Source organism: Trichechus manatus, unplaced genomic scaffold (genome assembly GCF_000243295.1).
Source record: "Trichechus manatus latirostris isolate Lorelei unplaced genomic scaffold, TriManLat1.0 scaffold00041, whole genome shotgun sequence".
In the NCBI taxonomy this organism is placed as follows: domain Eukaryota; kingdom Metazoa; phylum Chordata; class Mammalia; order Sirenia; family Trichechidae; genus Trichechus; species Trichechus manatus.
This window is the reverse complement of record NW_004443977.1, coordinates 2,510,071-2,529,946: the sequence shown is the minus strand read 5'-3', so window position 1 is coordinate 2,529,946 and position 19,876 is coordinate 2,510,071. Positions and strand designations below refer to the sequence as shown.

Genomic DNA, 19,876 nt, shown 5'->3' with positions numbered 1-19,876 from the left:
TGTATTGTGCATGCACGCATGTGCACACACACGCACACATAAACACACACACACACTCTTGTATAGAATCATCTTGGGTACTTTATATCTGGCAGGAAAGTATGAGATTCTCTAAAGAGATTTTCTGCCAGATTAAGTGATAGCTGTTAGGGGATATTGAAGAAGTTAACCAAAGAACATCATTTTCTGCCAAGAAGACATCAGTTTGCAGATGCTGCTACAATTTCCTGCAGGTCAAAAATAAGCTGAAGTCAGTCTGTGAAGTGGCAGATCCTCAAAAGGTAAGTCATATTCTGCCATTAAAATTCAAATCCAGCTTGGGAGAACTAACTGCCAACTCATAGATTTACACATAAGCACATAGGTTGAAGATACTAAAATAGCCACGTAGACATTTTCCTTCAAGGAAATGAGATGTAATAAACTACTACCCTTGTGAGTTTTGGGCCCAGTTGAGTTTAAGAGTATTTCATGAAGAAACAAGTGGTACTTCTGGAACAGGAGAAAGAGTCAGCAGCAGAAAGAGAAAACTTTGCCTGCTAAAATAATCATCCAGAAGAGGGTTTTACTGTTTTGCAGCTAAAATTAAACCAGTAAATTATTCAATATAATGTTGATGTCAACAGCTGTTGCCATTCAAAATGAGACCTTTTGCTGTTTTTACAAATCTAATTACAGTGAGGCCATTAGGGAAACGAAAGTGAGATCGCAGAGATGTAGTCTGGATGTGTGGCTGGTGTCTTCCTCTAAGCCCTTTAAAATCAGGCTTATGTAATAAAAGAGAACATATACAGTGGGAAGAGTAGAATTAGGGGACAATGAAAAGAGATCAATTTACTGCAGCAACAAAATGTAGATCTCAGCCAAAAGGTAGAATAAAGGTGTCATCGGGAACAAATCTTACCAGATCATTTGGAAGCTCCAAGTAAGTGAAAGGAAGTTGCCTGTAGCAACTCAGTGCTGCAGAATTATGGCAAGACAGAATTTTGTATTGTGCACTTTCAGGCATCTTCCAAAGTAAATGGATTCTCTAATGACTGATTTGCTCCTGAAGATTTTGTTGTGTGTTCGTTTTTATTTAGCCTCCTGCTATCATTATTTCGAAAAGCCTCCATAGAGTCCAGATTCACTCATTTCATGTAAACTTCTGTGATCACAGCCCCAGAGCAGAAGTTAGGAGTTGGGCATCCCATATTGTACACTATTGCTCAACAACATTGTGCTTTGAGATTTTTTAATGAGGTGATGAGGCACACTGTGCAGTCAGCCTATCCTTTTCAAACTGAGTATGAAGAGTTATGATGGCTTCAAGAAAGATCACAAGGGCAGTGTTAATGACGGTTTGAATGACATTGTTATTCCTAAATGCATGTAATCACTCACCTATCAGTAAGTGTGAGCTTACCAGACCAGCTCCACTTTTGGAAAACAACTTTTCTTTAAATGCCAGTGTATATGTCAGTTAGGTAATTTGAGAACCGAGTTAATGCTAATAGTCTTTCAAATCATATTTTTTGGAAGGATAGTTCTAATTTTGAATCACGTTTAATGATTTTCTGAAAACAAAATTATCTGTGTAATACCTTAAAAGCACTTTACTACTCTAAAATTACATTATATAGATTTGCTCTATTAAGTTACTTAGATACTTTTTAAATAGGTTATCCATTTAGCTCCTATCAGGAGATTCTCATCAATGTCCATAGAGAAAAAAAAAAAAAGAACAATGTCTCTGTTTACCTTGGCTAGAGGACTCCTATGTCAGCAGCTTTTTCTCATTCTATTCCTTTTTCAGCTTTGTTACATTGAGCACCTATTATGTGCCAGGTATAGTAATAGGCAGGTACGGAAATGAGGAATACAAAATTTTGACCTCAGTGGATTTATGTTCTTAAAATTTATACCTTTGCATTAGAACCTTCTACAAAGTATTTTGAAATGATGAGCAAAAATACACAATTTAGAAATGATTTTCATATTTAACAATAGAAAGAAGTTTAAAAAGAGACCTTATGAACTAAATTTAGTATGTAATTAAATGAGGGCAAGGTCAGGGATTATAGTTTCCTCCCTAACATCACTTGAGTCCCTACTGATTTAATGTCAATTTTGTTTCTAACCAAACCTGTATATTAGATGTGGACTGGAGATGTTTATATCATAGAGCATTTAAAAACCTCATTAAATATTTTGTTAATGTTAGAAATACGATTTCATATTATTAAATTTTATATGTGCCTGAATATTTTTATCATTCCTTTGAATATATTTTAAAATTATATAGTAAAAGAAATCCCACTGCAGGAGAGAAGACAAGAGGGGCTGTTTATGGAATTATTAAGTCTATATGCTTTCAATTGAAATGAAAAAATTATTCCATTTTCATTTTAAAATCATGTGCAGAGTTTATCAAAATATCTCAGCTGTATTGGTTACATGAGTACCTAAAGATGCTTACCTGTTACCGTTGAGTTGATTCTGACTCATAGCAACCCTGTAAGTCAGTAAATACTGCTAACTATTAAATACAGCTCAATATTCAGAATTTATATGTTGTTGTAGAATATGTTAATTAGACATACTATGGTTTCACTTTCTGATCTTTCTGTAAGTATCCTACTTTGAAACATTAATTTTTTGAGAGATTTATTATTCCATATCCTGATTCTGTTCTTTAATTTGGGGTTTTGACTCTTCAAAATCTGGCCCCTATCTAACCCTCCAGTTTCTTCTTTTTATTCTCCCTGTTGCCTCATATTTCTCTCTTGAACAATTCAGAGTTGCTATATTTGTTTATATACACTATACATTTCCCCAGGTCTATGCTTTTGCTCTCACACTGTTCGTTACCCTTTAGAAATCACCGCCATCCTAACGCCAGTTCTCAGCACCCTAAACTTCACTTGCCTGACTCTTCCAGGAGGGTTACCATGACCTTCTGAAGCTAGGCTAGGTATTCCCTCTCCTTGCTCCCTAAACTTCTTTTTTCGTGTCTCTTATTTCATGAGGCACCTCGGAAGACAGGCCTGGTGATCCGCTTCGGAAAGGTCACAGCCTTGAAAACCCTATGGAGCAGTTCTGCTCTGTCACCCTGAGTCGGAATCAACTCGACGTCAACTAACATTACATGTGTCACATTGTACAACACGCATCTGCTTGTACACCTGTCTCCTTCATTATAAATCGTGAGCTCATTGAGAATAGGATAAAAGTCTAATTCATCTTTTCCTCCCTCCAGCTCCTAGAACAGTAGGGGCACTTAGTAGGCATGCAATGCAGATTTTTTAATGGATGAATGAGATCTTTCATTATTCATACTTTCCCCTCAAGTAGAATTTCACTTTCAAATATTTTTGTCTGAAGACATAGATTGCAAACTAATCATGACTTCTCAGATTCTCACTTGGAAAGAAGTAGACTGTTGATTTTACTAAATGGCAATACTCTATGTAAAAAAAAAAATGCATTTTGAAAGATATAACAACCTAGAAACAGGAAGAGAATAAAAAGAAAACCATATAAGACAGTTTAGAAGCTTTTTTAGTGGTTAATTTTCCATTTTTACAGAAGATTTTGATTATGGATTATAGTACCAATGCAAGGCTATGTGCTCTAGTTACTTCTTATTTGTGTTTTTTTTAAGATTTATGTCACAGATGCATTCCCTATATTTCTCTAGGTTAAAATTTTTACTTTACAGTATTGTTCAAAACAATTCCTCAAAACAAAAACAAAACAATTCCCCGCTTAGTAGAAATGTTAAAGCAAATATTGAAGAAGTAGAGAGTAGTGACTTAATTGTCATCATGCATAGTTATATTAGTTTGCCAATATTTAGAGTTATCTAAATATACAATGACAGTCTGACCGTCAATATGAGCACCTTTTTATGTCATTTAATAATTTTAATTTCAGCATCTTTTTTTATTTTGAAAATTAAAGTTTGGGAAAATATATAATCTTTACTACCAGCTATAGTTCTATAAATCTTAGCTGTTGGAAGAATCTGGGTAAAGCCCTGGAGCTATTTATATTTGATGAGAGAAAAGGAAGAAAAAAAAAACAATTTTAGTACATAGGAAGATGAAAAAACAATATTTCTATAAATATTTCAGAATGAAATTCTCAGAACTGGACTTCACAAGTCTGTGTACTTATATAATTCCATTTAAATGTTAATCTCAGTGGCTTCTTTAGTTACTTGCATCTCAATTTATTCATTTCCTTGCAGAGTACTTATTTGTTATTGTTTGAGCTCAATACTGTGGCGGTTTCAAAACCTGTTTTGTTTGCCTGTTATGGTACTGCTATTTTGAAAGAAAGTGTCAAGATAAGCTGCAGTATGGTGAAACCAGTTAATTTGCTTTTTAAATGAATTCATGTTTACACATAAGTATGTTTTAAAGACAGTAACAACCAAGGAATGTAATAATGTGATTATGTAAAGTATCCATGAGAATAGCATTAAAGCATGTTAACTTATTTTCTGTCCCAATCAATCTTAAATGAGCATTAGCATTAGGTGATTATATTGAATAGCGCATGTTTCCTTTTTTTTTTTAAAGATTTTGTTTTTCACTTAAACTAAAGGCCTTTAAAAGAAAATGTATACATGAAACAATTATAGCCATTGAAATATCAAGTTATCATCAAGACCTATAATCATGAATGATGCAGCGAATTGAAAGTATTAGAAATGAGCTGTGTGTGTTTGGAAGTTATCCAGAGAAGCAGGGTAGCATATCTTTTACTCTGGACATATTTCTTTGCATTGCACTTGAGTGGTAATTGCAGTTCACTTCGGTGTACCCATTAAGCAATAATCTTCTCACCAGCTTCAAATTCATGGTGTTCTAAAAATTGTCTAATAATTATAATCAAGAATTTTTCACAACTGGTATTTATCTTCCTGATTCTTTTAAAAATGACTAATTTTTCTTCCCTTGTATTTTTTAAATTTGGATCTTCTGCAGGTGCATAGGCTCAAGTATTGAAGACTGCATCGGCCTGATGGATAGGTACTTGGTGTGCTTGCTTCCCATGTTCTTCCTCCGAGGTTCCATGTGTGAGCACTGATGCATGTGTGTGCATGTCACTGTGAATGGAGAATGATGTTTTCTGTTCTGTAATTGCCTGCAGGTGTAGCGGTCCCACTAGTCATGACTGCATTTACTACCCATGGACGGGCCATTCCACTTTACCACAACATGCTAGGTAACATCTGCCATGTTTCCATTTTGTCACTCAAGTCGTTTCCCAATGATCATGGATAAAAAATACTAACCAGTTGGGCCAGATTTATACTCTCTGAAATTAGAGAATTATCCAAGAGACATAAAACACTATATTTTTTAAGCCACATTGCTTACTGCTTTTTCCTTCATTCATTATGATTTCAGAGTCTGTATCGGTAATGCCATGTTTTAAAATGTTACCCAATGCAGAAAGGATTTTGAATTGCTAATCTAGAACTTTAATAGAATATTTTTGTTCTTAATTCTGTAGATAATTACCAAAACAGTAAGAGAATTTTAAAGGAGCAATTTGCAAAAGTTGTTCTATTTTTGTAAGATGTTTATTGTTTAATCTGATTTGATTTCTGATTTTACATTATTTTCAACTGGTTGGTATAGTCCTTAGGTACCAGAATTACCATAGATTAAAGACAATATAGAAAATGTTTTGTGCAGGTAAAAGTACACCTTGGAATTAAAAAACAAATCTCATATTATTCATGTTCACATAAAAACCTATACACAAATGTTTTTAATATCTTTTTTCATAATCACCAAAAACTAGAAATGTTCTTCATTTATGGTATATTCATACATTACAGCAATACTCAGCAATAAAAAGAACAAACAGCTGATACACACAACAACACGGATGAATCTCAAATGCAATTTGCTCAATGAAAGAGGCCAGATTTAAAGGACTACATATGCTTCCATTTATGTGGCATTCTGGAGAAGGCAAAACTACAAGGACAGAAAAAAAATCGGTGATTGCCAGAGGCTTGGAGCTAGGGGTGAGGTTGACTACAAAGGGGCATGATGAAACTTGAGGAATAATGGAACAATTTGATATCTTGAGTGTGGTAATTTTTGCACAAATTTTCAAAAACTATTGAACTTTGAATTATAAAGGGTAAATCTTACCATATGTAAATTATACCTTGATAAACCCAACTTTTTTTTTAATATCATTTTGAGAAAAATAGTACCCTTACAATCTTATGTAAAAATAATATTAGCTATCTTTATGAAACAAATACGTTGCATCTTTTTGGTAGGAAGAAGGGAAATATTATAATTGGCAAAATAAGAATTTTAAAGCAAATATTACCTTTAAGGTAAACTTTTTTTATTGGAGAATGACATACATAGTAAATAAGTACATAAAACCTAAGTGCAAAGCTCAGTGAATTTCCCAGAATGAAGCATTTGTGTCACCAGATCAAGAAACAAAGCATTACCAGAAGCCAATCCTCATTGCACCTCCTTCCAAAGGTGACAATAACCACTGTCCTAACTTCTAACACCACAGATCAGTTTGCCTGATTTTGTACTTTATGTAAATTGAATCATATAGTATGCATTCTTTGTATCTGGCTTCTTTTGGTATTATGTTTATGAGATTGTTTCATGTCATTAAATTGAATCTTTTTTTTCATATATATGGTATTGTCTTTAAATGTTTTTTAAACAATCAAATAAGTGATATATCATCTTAATATATATTTTTAATGATGTAAGTAGAGAAATCAAATTCTAAGAATGGATGTGCTATATTCAAGTTATTTATACAGCAGTGGCACTTTGACATTTGGGTACAATCAGAACTGTTTAGGACAGTTGTTTAGAGCAAGGTCAAAATTAAGAAATAAATCACAGGAAATATGTAAATATACATAATTACATGTATATGTAGATAGATATATAGAGAGAGAGATTATGAATGAAAAAACCTAAGGTCCAAGGTACAGTTTTATAAGCCAAAGTCCATCTTAGATTGTTTCAAATTTATGAAATAATTGCTTCTCCTTGAGACTTTGGTTGAGTCATTGCACTCACTCTTAAGAGTGTTTTCACATTTGTTTTGATGATTTTCTTGTGACAGTTGATTAGTGAGAGGCTATGCTGTGGTGGTTATGTGTGCTGTCTTTGGAGCCAGATTTTCTGGGTACAAAGTTCAGCTCTGTGACTTATGAGATGGGTGATATTGGGTAAGTTCCTTATATTCTTTGAGCCTCAGTTGCTTGTACAAAATGGAAATATTAATATTGGTAATAAATTGGTTGTGAAGATAGAATGAGTGCATGTTTGCATAGTTTTAGGACAGTGCCTGGCTCATAGAAATTACTCAGTAAATATTATTTCTTATTACTCTATATATCAAGGATTCTCTACCTTGGGAGTGGGGAATATATGTCCCGGGGTGAGGAGGGAAGTTTCTCAAAATTACGTAGACAGCTTTGATGTGTATCTCTACCCTTTTCCTACTAGAGATTCTAATGAGCCCTTTTAAGAAAGGGATGGTGTTTTCTCCCTCTGCAGCTTAAGAATCACTGTCAAATCAAGGCAACTGCCACCAATGGGGGTGGACCATAGGCTGGTTTGCATAGACAGAGAAAAGGCTGATGCCACAGTGATAGAACACTTGTGGTTTGTAACTATTGTAGTTGAGGTTATATAACTTGAAATCATATTTTATCTTATTATAGATTTAATATTTCCAGCATTTAAACAAAATTGATATGGGAAATTTCCATCTTATTGCCTGCCTAGGTTCCCACTCCGTAGTCTGGGTTTCCAGGTCTAGACTAATACACCTGATTCAGATTAGCCTGGTCAGTAACAGAGTATAGATAGTACAGTACAGCCCATCATTCCTAAAAAAAAAAAAACTCTGTAGCCCATTGTACAGGTAAAGAGAGGAGGTTCTTGAATGCGAAAGGCTAGGTGGAAATCTTGGCTGTATTATTTTTCTTATCTGTAAATGGGGATGTTAATGGTAATTTTTAAAATGGAAATTCTTGCATCTCATAAGATGGATGTGAGGATTAATTCAGACAGTGCACAGGAGCTGTTATATAGCATATGCTCACTGGTGGTAATTAATACTCTAGTTGAAATCTGGTCACAAAATTTCATGAGGTTGTGTTCTATTTAGTAATTTAATAGAAGGGCATTAATCCAATAGTTTAGTGATTACAAAATTAGCATATCAAAATTTCTAAGATTTTAAGCATTTAAATTTGTATCATACTCCTAAGTATAATGATATAGACAAATTTGTAGTAGGTTTTGTTCCTTTTAAAAAACTTAGGGTGATCCCAGAGACTATCGCCCTAAGACACACTTTTAACCTGGACCTGAAGCCATGCTTGGAGATCACCTTCCATCCAAATAATAGATTGGTCTATAAAATAAACAGTAACACCTGTGAGGAATGTGATCCTTAGAACAATCAACTGTACTAGACCAAATGCCATTTGCCCAAAAGCAAAGATGAGAAGGCAAGGAAGGGCAGGGATGGATAGATGGAAACAAGAAAGGCAGGGTAGAAATGGGAGAGTGCTGACACATTGCAGGGATAGCAACCAGTGTCACGGAATAGTTTGTGTATGAATTATTGAATGGGAAACTAATTTGCTGTGTAAACTTTCACCTAAAACACAATAAAGTGTTCAAAATATAAACAGCATAAGCTAAACCAAAAAAAAAAAAAAAAAAAAAACTTAGGATGACTTTAATTACTACCTGCTTTGAACTTGTGTTTAAAAACAGTGTGACTATGAACTTCAGTTTTATTGACTTGTCAGATTTAATGGACTCGTCAGAGTCTGTTTATAAGGTAGTTTGGAATTTACTTGAAGGATTTAGCCTGGACACATTGGAAAAGTGTTTATGACCATAGGACATTTTGACACAAATTGGATAAGAAGCAAAACTAACAAGTTATTTCTTTTCTCAGCGTCTTAAATATTACAGTCAATCCTTACCTCTCAGATGGAATAGGTATACATTTGCTTGAAAGCAGGAGACTATTCCAATAGTATTTCAAGTCCTTTTCCATTTCTCAATTCCCTTACATGTTTTAAAACTCTGTCTTAATTGATTAAAATGAGTCTAACTTAATGGGGGCTGGGGCCCCGAGTGGCACAGATGGTTATGTGCTGGACTACTAACTGAAAGGTTAGTGGTTCCCAACCACCTAGAGGCACCTCAGAAGTAAGGCCTGGTGGTCTGCTTTTGAAAGGTCACAACCTTGAGAACCCTGTGGAATGAAATTCCGTTCTGCACCCACGAGGCCACCAGGAGTCGGAATACACTCGAGGGCAACTAACAACAACAACAAACTAGGAGGAAAGAAACGGTTGAAAATAATTGTTTTAAGTTTTCTGAACTGTTCTAACTGGTAGATTATCCAAATGCCTACTTTTCTTTTAATCACAGAAAATTACATTGAACACGTCTATTTGGCCATTTCAAAATATTGAGAGTTCATACTCCCTTAAAAAAAAAACCACTGCCATCAAGTCGATGCCAACTCACAGCAACCCTGTAGGACAGAGTAGAACTGCCCCGTGGGGTTTCCAAGGCTATAAATCTTTACGGAAGCAGACTGCCGCATCTTTCTCCTGCAGAACGGGCTGGTTGTGTTCAAACCTCCAACCTTTTGGTTCGCAGTCAAGCGCTTTAACCACTGCGCCACTAAGGATCCTTTCATACTCCCGACTGCCCCATTATGCTGCATGCTGTTTCCTGAACAGCAGGAAAGAAGATTGAAGATTTAAATGAAAACAGGTGAAATGTTTCCAATCTTGATCGACTTTGATTTTCTAAGCAGTGTTATTTTTTCCCAAGCCTGCAATTTGTGAATTGGTTTCAGCACTCCATTTACTTTACAGGCTACTGCTGCTGGAATTTCTTCCAGGAAGATTGGATAAGATAGAATAGAATTTTTTTTTACCTTTTGTCTCCTAGAATATGCTATTTATAATGAAAATAATACTCGATATTTTAGAACTTCTCCTTACTTTCTTTATCTGAATTAAGTGCCTTAAAAATAGCATTTACCTTTGATGGTTTTGCTTTTCCATCAAGAATCCTATGAGGAAATACATTCAGCAAGTTTTTTTTTTCTTCTTTTTTTTGGATAGTTTCTATTTTAACTTCAACATATTCTATTTTCACATAGATTCTGATAGTCCAAAGTATTAGATTCTATTTTTGTTTCTCCGGCAAATATTAATCCAAAGTTTTATATAATCTTAGTCTACTATTTTATTAGTGCCTGAAGTTGTTAATCTCAATAAACAAAGATTCCACTGACCAAGAATTTTTTTTGTAGTTTACAATAAAAATGTAAACTGACTAATAAATCCTTTAGAATTTGTGAAATAAAGTAAAATGACTGCTAGATATCTGTTCAAACATTTTTGTCTGCCTCCTTGCTCCAATTCAATTATTCTAAGTGCTTCACAATATGAAATAAGGTAATTGAACTCTCTAAATTTTGTATGGGCCAATATTGGACACATTTTATATTCCTGTCACATTTTAACGCCTGTGTCACACTTTTACTTTATGGTCCAATGGTCCTTATGTTATAAGAGCTCATATAACAGTTTATTCTTTGACAGTGTGACCCATGAGTGACATACGATAGAGATGGTGGGATATTCTTGGTACCACTTTCACAAATGGTGCAATCTTTTTTATTCTTTGTTTATTTTGCCCTCAAGGAACTTAGTTTATAACTTATGCCCAAATCCAATGGTCAAAATCACCCATAGATGGTTACCTTAGATGAATGGTAGCTGGGTTATGATCAGTCAGTTCAATAAATAAAGTTATGCATACTTTTTGTGGTAAGTCTATCTTCACCCCACGGTGTTCTGTATATTAAATTTACTTTTGAATTAAAGGGAGTTCAAAGAGGTGAAGGAGAGTGTATGAGTCTCTCCTTTTCTAGGTGATCTGTATCTGACACTTTCCAGAACCCAGCAAATAACCAATTTATAGGGGGATTATAGGGGAAGAGCAAAACATTTCAACTCAGCCATTGTTAATTATTGTTCGTACAACACTTCAAGTGGTTACTTTAAACAAAAATATTTGATGAGACAAGTTTGCATGAGTGGATTTTACTTTGATACCAAAGTGGCCACACATTGTTAATAGAACTTTCAGGGGTTCTAGAAATATTTATATTATACTGTAACTCACTGACTCTAAAAATGTGACAAGAAAAAGCCAGAAGAGGTGTTTAAGAGCAGTGGCTTTAAAACTTGCAACAGGAAATCTAAACATAACATTATTGAATTAGGAATTTATTGATTATACTAGTTAAGGTTCAAAGCAAAAATTTCATTAGGTAGAGTGAACCATTATGAATACTTACCTTTCTCTGTCTTATATAACCATCTCTCTATGGTATAGAGATTATAGTATTTTATGATACTAATTTATGATTTGGAAGGATGTCAGGACTGGTTACAGTCTATTATCTCAAAAACATCTTAGGAGCCATTGAGATTTATTACTGGTAATTGAATGTCTTCTATTAAAAATGGAAACAAACAAAAAAATCCCAAAACCCATTGCCGTCGAGTCGATCTCAACTCATAGCGACTCTATAGGACTGAGTAGAACTGCCCCAAAGGGTTTCCAAGGAGCAACTGGCGGATTCCAACCACTGATCTTTCCATTAGCAGCCGAGCTCTTGCACCACCAGGGCTCCAAGAAACAAAAAAGTGGCCAGTATTCCCTGAAGCCTTGGCTTCTTTCTTTGTACATGTATTTAAAGTTTTAAAAGTATTTCGTATATGCTATTCCAAGAGTTGACCCTTGCCATTCTTTTCCTATAAAGTACAATTCAGAGGTATCAATATGACATTATTATTACTATGGAATTTTATTGGGATTTTAGCAGGTTAGAAATATTAAATTCTATTTCAAAACATTTCATTTCTGACCATCACTTTTCCAACTATGTTTAGTCAAAATTATAACCACGTAATAATACAAATCCTTTGCAAATATTTCTGTAAATAGTACATGAAGCAATGCTTTGCCGATATGCAAAGGAAGTGGAAAAGTAGAAGATGTGGTAAAATAACCAAATATAATTCCTAATAAAGAGAAATTATGTATATGTGTGTGTGAAATTACACATACATATATCTCATCTGAAAACACTTTGGCCCTCTGCTAAAGTCTCAAACAAAAGTTAATAGTTAACTATTGAGAGTTAAGACAGTATCTTCTAATCTTATAGTGAGTGCTGAAATACAATGGATTGAATGATTTGAAATGTGTATGTTATAAAATGATTAGGGTTATCGCATATAGCGTACATCTTTGATCTTCTGCCTATTCCTGCTGTTCACTCCTTAAAAGCATACTTAGTTTGTGTGTTAAATGATTTCTGTGCTTTATAGAAAAAAGGCAGATTAATTGCACAGCAGTGAATGTACTGAAGTACACTTCTTCATTGTAAAAATATTAGTGAATTAGCATCTCTACTATCATAGTTTGGCCCCAAAACGTAATTTGAAATTCAAAATATTATAGACCTGGATTATATATTTGATAACTAATGTGGTAGATTTAAAAAAATTTATTTGTGATTAGGTAAAATGAAGAAGTTGCTTGATTGCTATAAATCTCACTACATTGATTTTCTATTACTGTGTAATTAATCATCACACACTTGGCTTTAAAAACTCCCATCTAACAGCTTGCAGTTCTGTTGGTGAGAAGTCCAGGCACGGCATGACGTGGTTCTCTCTTAGGGCCCCTCACCAGGCTGAAATCAAGATGTTTTCTGGGCTGCATTCTCATCTGGAGCTTGAAGTCCTCTTCCAAGCTCATTCAGGTTATTGTAAGAATTCAGTTTTTTGCAGTTGTAGGACTGAGGTTTCCATTTCACTGCTGACTCTAGGCCTAGTTCAGGCTCAGCTCCTTGTGGCACAGTGCATGTTACGTAGCCCTCTCCATCTTCAGAGCCAACAACAATGCATCAAATCCTTCTCATGCTTAACAATCTCTCTGACCTCTTATTGTTCTTGGGTGCCATTGAGCCCCATAGGATTTTCTTGGCTATAATCTTTACAGGAGCTGATCACCAGGTCTTTCTCCACCAGACCCACTGGGTGGGTTCAAACTGCCAACCTTTTGATCAGCAGCTGAGCACTTAACCTTTGTGCCACCAGGGCTCCTTTTCTAACTTCTATACTCAGATATAAAGAGCTCAGGTGATTAGGTCAGGTCCACTTGGATTATCTCCCTGTGTTATATCAAGTGATTTGAGACCTTAATTACATCTGCAGAATTCTTTCACAATAGCACCCTAATTACTGTTTCATTGAATAAATGGGAGAAAATGTGTGTACCCCAGGGGCTAGGAATCTTGGGACACATCTTAGAATTCTGCCTACCACACCTACCATAGTGACTTAAGCCTGTACCTTTTTGACTGTCATTTCTTATCCTGCAAAGAGCTTTATTTTCTGTGTCTCATGCTACTTTGCCAGATGAGGACACCTTTATATCTGTGGAAGAAATTGGTCTTCATCTTCAAATAATTTATTCCATTCGTGCCCAGAAAAGGGCCTGAAGGAAGCAATAAGCTGTTGTCTTAGAACTAACACTAGGGTTCTCTCTGTCCACATTGGCTCCAGGTGCCCAATATTCCATTCATGAGCAGCAACTCACAATACAATTCATATTAAACTGCCCGAAGGTTAACGACAAGTTTATAGTCTTTCTGTTTATTCATCAAACTCATTAATCTTCCCTGAGTCTCTAGACCTGCACTGCCCAATATGATAACCACTAGTCATATATGACCATTGAGCTCTTTAATTGCAATTAAAACGAAGTGAAATGTGCTGGAGTTGTAAAAAGCACGCTGGATTTTGAAGACTTAATACGAAAAACGATATGTAAGATATTTCATTAATAATATTTTCTATTGATTACGTCTTGAAATTTTAATAATTTTAAATATGCTAAGTTAAGCAAAAATGTATTACAGTTAATTTTACTTATTTTTTCATGTAGCTACAAGAATATTGAAAATTACATATTGAGCTTGCATTATATATCTATTGGACAGGACTGCTCTAGGCCACTCCTCATAAAATTTCGATTGAGTATTCTGACCAATAAAAACATTTTCATGGCACACTCATCTGTGTATATATATAAAGATGTATAATATATGATGGAAATTCAAATGGATGCAATAAAAATTTAATGTAAAAGCATTCTAATAAAACTTTCTCTTTTTCATTCCTTCTTTAGAGGTTGTTTTATCCCAGAATGTGATTTGTAGATGGCGATGTAACCCATTGGCTAATAGAAGACAGGTTGGTAGAGTAAATTCATCCCAGGAACTCCACAAGTAGGCTTTTTTCCTTTGAACCCTATTTTGGTAACAGTTTTACACACAATGAGAATAGTGGAGCGAATGCTTTTGCATATTCGCACAAGGGTGTTTATTTCATCAGCTTCAATGGGAACAGATAGGATGAGTCAGACAGCCCCAAAGAAAAACATGTTTGCCTGAACCCATTGCATGTACCTGCATTATGTATATGTGCAGACAGATCTTACGTACTTCTACAAGAGGAGAAGGCTAAAGACAATTCGAGTCTGCATTTAGAGTTCCCAATGCTATCTACTTTTTAAAAATCGAAAATTACACAAAGAGTTCAAAGTATATTGTACAGACTCTATTAATTTTTTATTTTATATCCAATATTTCTATTTAAATATTGTTTCAATTTTTGTATGTCACAAATGAACAATATTTAAACAGAAAGAGTTCTTAAGTACAAGTCAGATTTCTAATTTTTATACTTGGCATACATTCAGAAAAAGTCAAAATTACTCCCCATATAATTTAGGCATACATTAAATTAGACCCTAAGTAAGTATCTTTCCTTTTTTCATATTTACTATTTAAATAAAGGAAGCTAATTAACTGGGACCCCCTTATGTGATGTGGTTACATAAAATGATGTGTAGATATTAACGCAAATTGCTCTTTTTATGCTTTTTTCTTATTACCTCAGCACATTCCCTAACTATTCATTCTTTCATAAACATACAATTATTTTTCCATACTAGGTATGTAGGTAGGAGCTAATTAACAGGAAGCACTTTGATTTACCAACAAGATTCCCTCACAGTAATTGCATTCTCCACTACCATCCTCCCTCAAATCCAAAGTGATATAATTTCATTGTAGTTTCTCAGTAACTCAGTACTAAAGAATGAATGACAAGGAATAGGAAACCCACCTCTTATAAACTCTGAACGCTTGTAGCCATTGTAATTTTTATAGCATTCTGTTCCTCTGCTTAAAGTAAAGCATTTCATATGCTGGAGTCATTTATGGAATACTTATAGTTACTTTTAGTGGCGTAAAAATATACAACAAATCACAATCTACTTTTAAAGCGAAGTCTGTCTTTGAACTTTTGGACTCCAAATCCAAAGTTCAAGCTTATATTCCAGAGTGGATAGAAAAATTATTCTATGCACAAGGAAAGGAAAGAGCAATGGGAAAATCAAAACATCAGTTCTTATTTCTTTCCCAGAGCAATGTCGCTTTTTCCAAAATGCTCTCAAATTTAGTAGCTCATTTTTGCCAGTCTTTAAAAAAAACAATCCTAGTATGTATCTGTCATGTGTGATACATTAACACATTCAACAAACATATAAAAGTAGTTATCACCATTAAATTTTTCCAAAAGAGCAAACAGATTCAGAGTAATTAAGCAATTTACAAAATATCACTTACCTAGTAAATGACAGACCCAAGATTTGAGTTCAGGTGTGTCTGATTCTAGAGCCTGCATTTTTTTTCCCGTTATACCCATTGTACCCGGCTGGTTCCCAGGTGGAAGAAGAGTTAAGAGCTATTCATTCTTATGGTAAGGATGGGTGAATATTTTACAGCCTACTAAAACAATTCCACCCATTGTCTTTTCATTTGTCCCAACTTTTACCTATTTAGCCTCCCTCCAATGGATATAAAATTCTTATCCTCACACAGAATACTTAATTCTAATAAGGCATCTGGCATTGCTTGTTCAAAATAAAATAATACTTTCCATAATCTAAACATATACTCTTAAACTGCAATAGAATATAAAGTTTTTATATTCTAAATAGATCAGCAAGTAATCTAAGACATATCCAACTCATAGCGACCCTATGGTACAGAGTAGAACTGCCCCCTAGGGTTATGAATAAACATAGGCACGTTATTTTTTAATTTTTTCTAATGTGGGAGCTATTTATACATTCTAGAAAGATTTGATAATACCACTGTGGTTCCATATGAGGACCACTTCCACCAGACCTGTGACTAATCCCATTTATGCTCTCTCTACATCCCTATTACTGGGTGGAAACCCCAGGTTCCATTTGGTGTGACTTGTATCAGCCAATAAATGAGAAACGGAGGTGAGAGAGTGGAAAGGCGCCTTTATTTCATTGCACAAGAAAAAGAGACAATCGGAGCGCCTGCCACCACGACCGCTCAGCGAAGGAGAGGTTACATTTAAGAAGTTTACAAGTAGGAAATTCATACAAGTTACATCAGCAACATTCTTAATCATACTATGCAGGTGCAGTGGGGTTTGCGTGTAACTTCATGCATCACCAAGATTTTCCTTTTTTTTTTCTTTTTAATTGTGCTTTAAGGAAAAGTTTACAATTCAAGTTTGTCTCTCATACAAAAATTGATGCATATATTGTTATGTGACCCTTGTTGCTCTCCCTATACACTCCTCCTTTCCACCCCGGATTTCCTGTGTCCATTCAACCAGCTCCTGACCCTCTCTGCCTTCTCCTCGCACCTCTGGACAGAAGCTGCCCATTTAGTCTCATGTATCTACTTGAGCTAAGACGCACACTCTTCACGAGTATCATTTCATGTCCCATAGTCCAGTCTAATCTTTGTCTGAAGAGTTGGACTCGGGAATGGTTTTAGTTTTGGGCTAAAAGAGAGTCTGGGGGCCATGTCTTCTGGGGTCCCTCTAGTCTCAATCAAACTGTTAAGTCTGGTCTTTTTACTAGAATTTGAGTTCTGCACCTCCTCCATCAGGGACTCTCTGTTGTGTTCCCTGTCAGGGGGTCATTGGTGGTAGCTGGGCACCATCTAGTTCTTCCGGTCTCAGGCTGATAAAGTCTCTGGTTTATGTGGCCCTTTCTGTCTCTTGGGCTAATACTTTCCTTGTGTCTGTGGTTAAATTTATAACATTGGGTGAAATTCCATAGGCAGAAAGAATAGATTGTAAAGAAAACTGAGGAGTGAGCCATAGTATCCTCCATCATTTAGGGGCAGAGCAGAGAAGGATACATTATAGGAAAGGAAATGGAGACAGTTGGGGGTGGGGGAGGAGGGAAACCAGCAAAGTGTGAAGTTATGGAAGCCAAGTGAAGAACGTGTTCCTATATAAAGGGTAGGGAAACCACATCTAATGCTGACAGGGAAGTAAGTATTGGCCATCTTTACAAAATACAGGTTATAGGGAGTCTTGAAAAGTCAGAGAAAAATTTTCATTGGAGTACTGGGGACTAAATGGTTTAAGAATTGAAACAATTTAAGAAGAGGAGAGGAAAAGACAGAAATGGAGACAGTTTGTATAGAGAAATATTTCAAAGTGTTTTGCTGCAAAGGGGAAGAGAACATAGAATCAAGGGAAAGTTTTTTTTTTTTTTTTTTGCTTAAGTTGGGAAATATAACATGTTTGTAGTTGATAGGAATACCTGAACAACTGCAGGCACAACTGAGTTCATCAGAAGAATAAAATTCAGTGCACAAGTGGCAAGGTTGGCCATAGAAAGGACTAGGAAACAGGCATCCACTGTAAATTGAAGAGATTCAGAATGTACAGGTAAAGATGCAGATAGACAGTGGATTTGGTGGTGAGAATATGAGGCAATTCACATCTTACCCTCTTTAACTGAAATATAAAATGATGTCATCTTCTGAGACTGGAGATGAGGAAGGTAATATTGGGAATTTGAAGAAAGAAGATGTGAAGTAGTTGACTGAAGATAGGAAGGGGGACGTCAGTCTAGAAGTATAGTGGTATTGCTAGACGTGCTGAAGTGTTCACTTGAGATTTGTAGTCATAAATCAAAATGATCCCAGTAAATAATGCTGCTTTATCCAGTCATGTTATTGTTTAGATGTAAGCATGGACAATTGGATATTTGGGTTTCCTGAAAAGCTAGAAGAACGGGAGACAAAGAAAATATGAAAGGATTAGGCTTGAAAAAGAAAAGACCCCATTAACCATTTTATCAGGAGTTAGTAAGTAGAGGATAGAGAAAGTTGCAGATGTATGCAGCTTTGGTAGAAGGATGCTGAGGGAGTTCCTGTTTAATGGCCTGTATTCTCTCTGAAGTAGATGAAGTCATCTTGGCAAGAGGGAGAAGGGTATGCTTTAGTGTGTGTGTCTATGTAAAGGGAGTGATGACCTGGGAAATTAAATTCAAGTATAAACTGTGCTCATTTTTGGATTTTAAAATTTCTGACGTTAATTCACAAATCATTAATAATTTGCAGTGTGTTGCTTTGCATGCTTCCAACTTGAAGGTCATCCTATTTTATTTGTGCAAGGGAAATAACATGTTGTGATTTGCTGTCGGTGAGTCTGAAGTCATTAAATTAAAAGACTGTTAAATATGTAATCAGTATCTAACAACATCCTTTATGAGTCTGAAATTAACAGATTCTAATACCTGTAGTGCTAATTTCAAAATGCTGTTATATAACAATTACTCCAAATTACAGCATTACTACACACATCAGCATTTGTGCAGGTATGGTACATTAATAAATTAGGAAATCATACCAATATATATTTCCTATTTCATTATTTTGAAATGCTCTTTAGTAAGGAATTATGCTGAAACACTCCTTACAAATAAAACGTCTTTGGCTTCTGATTGTACTGATATACCTAAATTTATCTTCAAGCAATGGTTTTTATCTTAACAGTTTGTCCTATAAAACTGTTAAGTTTCTTTTTAAAACTAAAGCAAGAAAAATTATAATTCACCATCTTGATGGTGACACTCATTGGTCATATTTTAGATATTTCTTTTTTTCTCCTTACTGTTTATTTGTAAGATTAATTATTTTCTTTCATGCCAATAGATATAACTCCTTTTTATGGTTGCATAGTATTCCTTAGTATCAGTGTACCACCAATCCCCTATTGAAGGATAGTCAAGCTGTTTCTAATTTTATGCCTTTTATAAATTAAAAAAAATAATCATTATATACATTTTTATGCCTGGCATTATAAAAAGGTTGGTTAGCTAACTATCAACTAAAACACATGGTAAATATTCAATTTTATTATTCAAATTTGCTAATAATTATTTTGAAAAAGTCAAATAGGAAATAAACTTTAAAAATTATGGAAGTAAAAATACTTGAGTTAAAAAAACATGAATTAGTCTCATTATAAAAATGTATGTATATGCATATGTTTATAAATGTATATATATAATTTTATAACAGATCTTTTTTAATATACCTGTCTAAAATCAGATGAAGTTGCTCTGGTGGGTCAAATGTTAGTTGCTAACCAAAAGGTTGGCAGTTCGAACCCACCCAGTGACTCCACAGGAGAAAGACCTGGCAATTTGCTTCTATAAAGATTACAATCTAGAAACCGCTAAGGGCCAGTTCTGCTTTGTCACTTGGGGTCACTATGAGTCAAAATCAATTCAACAGCACCCAACAACAACAACAAAATTAGATGAGTCCTTTCAAAATATAGCTAGAAGTTTTTCACCAAAATTGCCATGATCTGCATGAATTACAACTTTTT

General features: G+C 34.8%; 1 protein-coding gene across 1 annotated transcript in view; it reads left to right on the top strand.

Moving 5' to 3' along the window:
* The window catches only part of ERBB4 (erb-b2 receptor tyrosine kinase 4), a 624,218-nt gene that overhangs the window by 520,175 nt on the left and 84,167 nt on the right, over window positions 1-19,876 (top strand). The window contains exon 16 of the mRNA XM_023731191.1: window positions 5,140-5,214. Within this exon, the coding sequence (XP_023586959.1) occupies window positions 5,140-5,214 (75 nt within the window). The remainder of the gene's footprint in view (window positions 1-5,139; window positions 5,215-19,876) is intronic.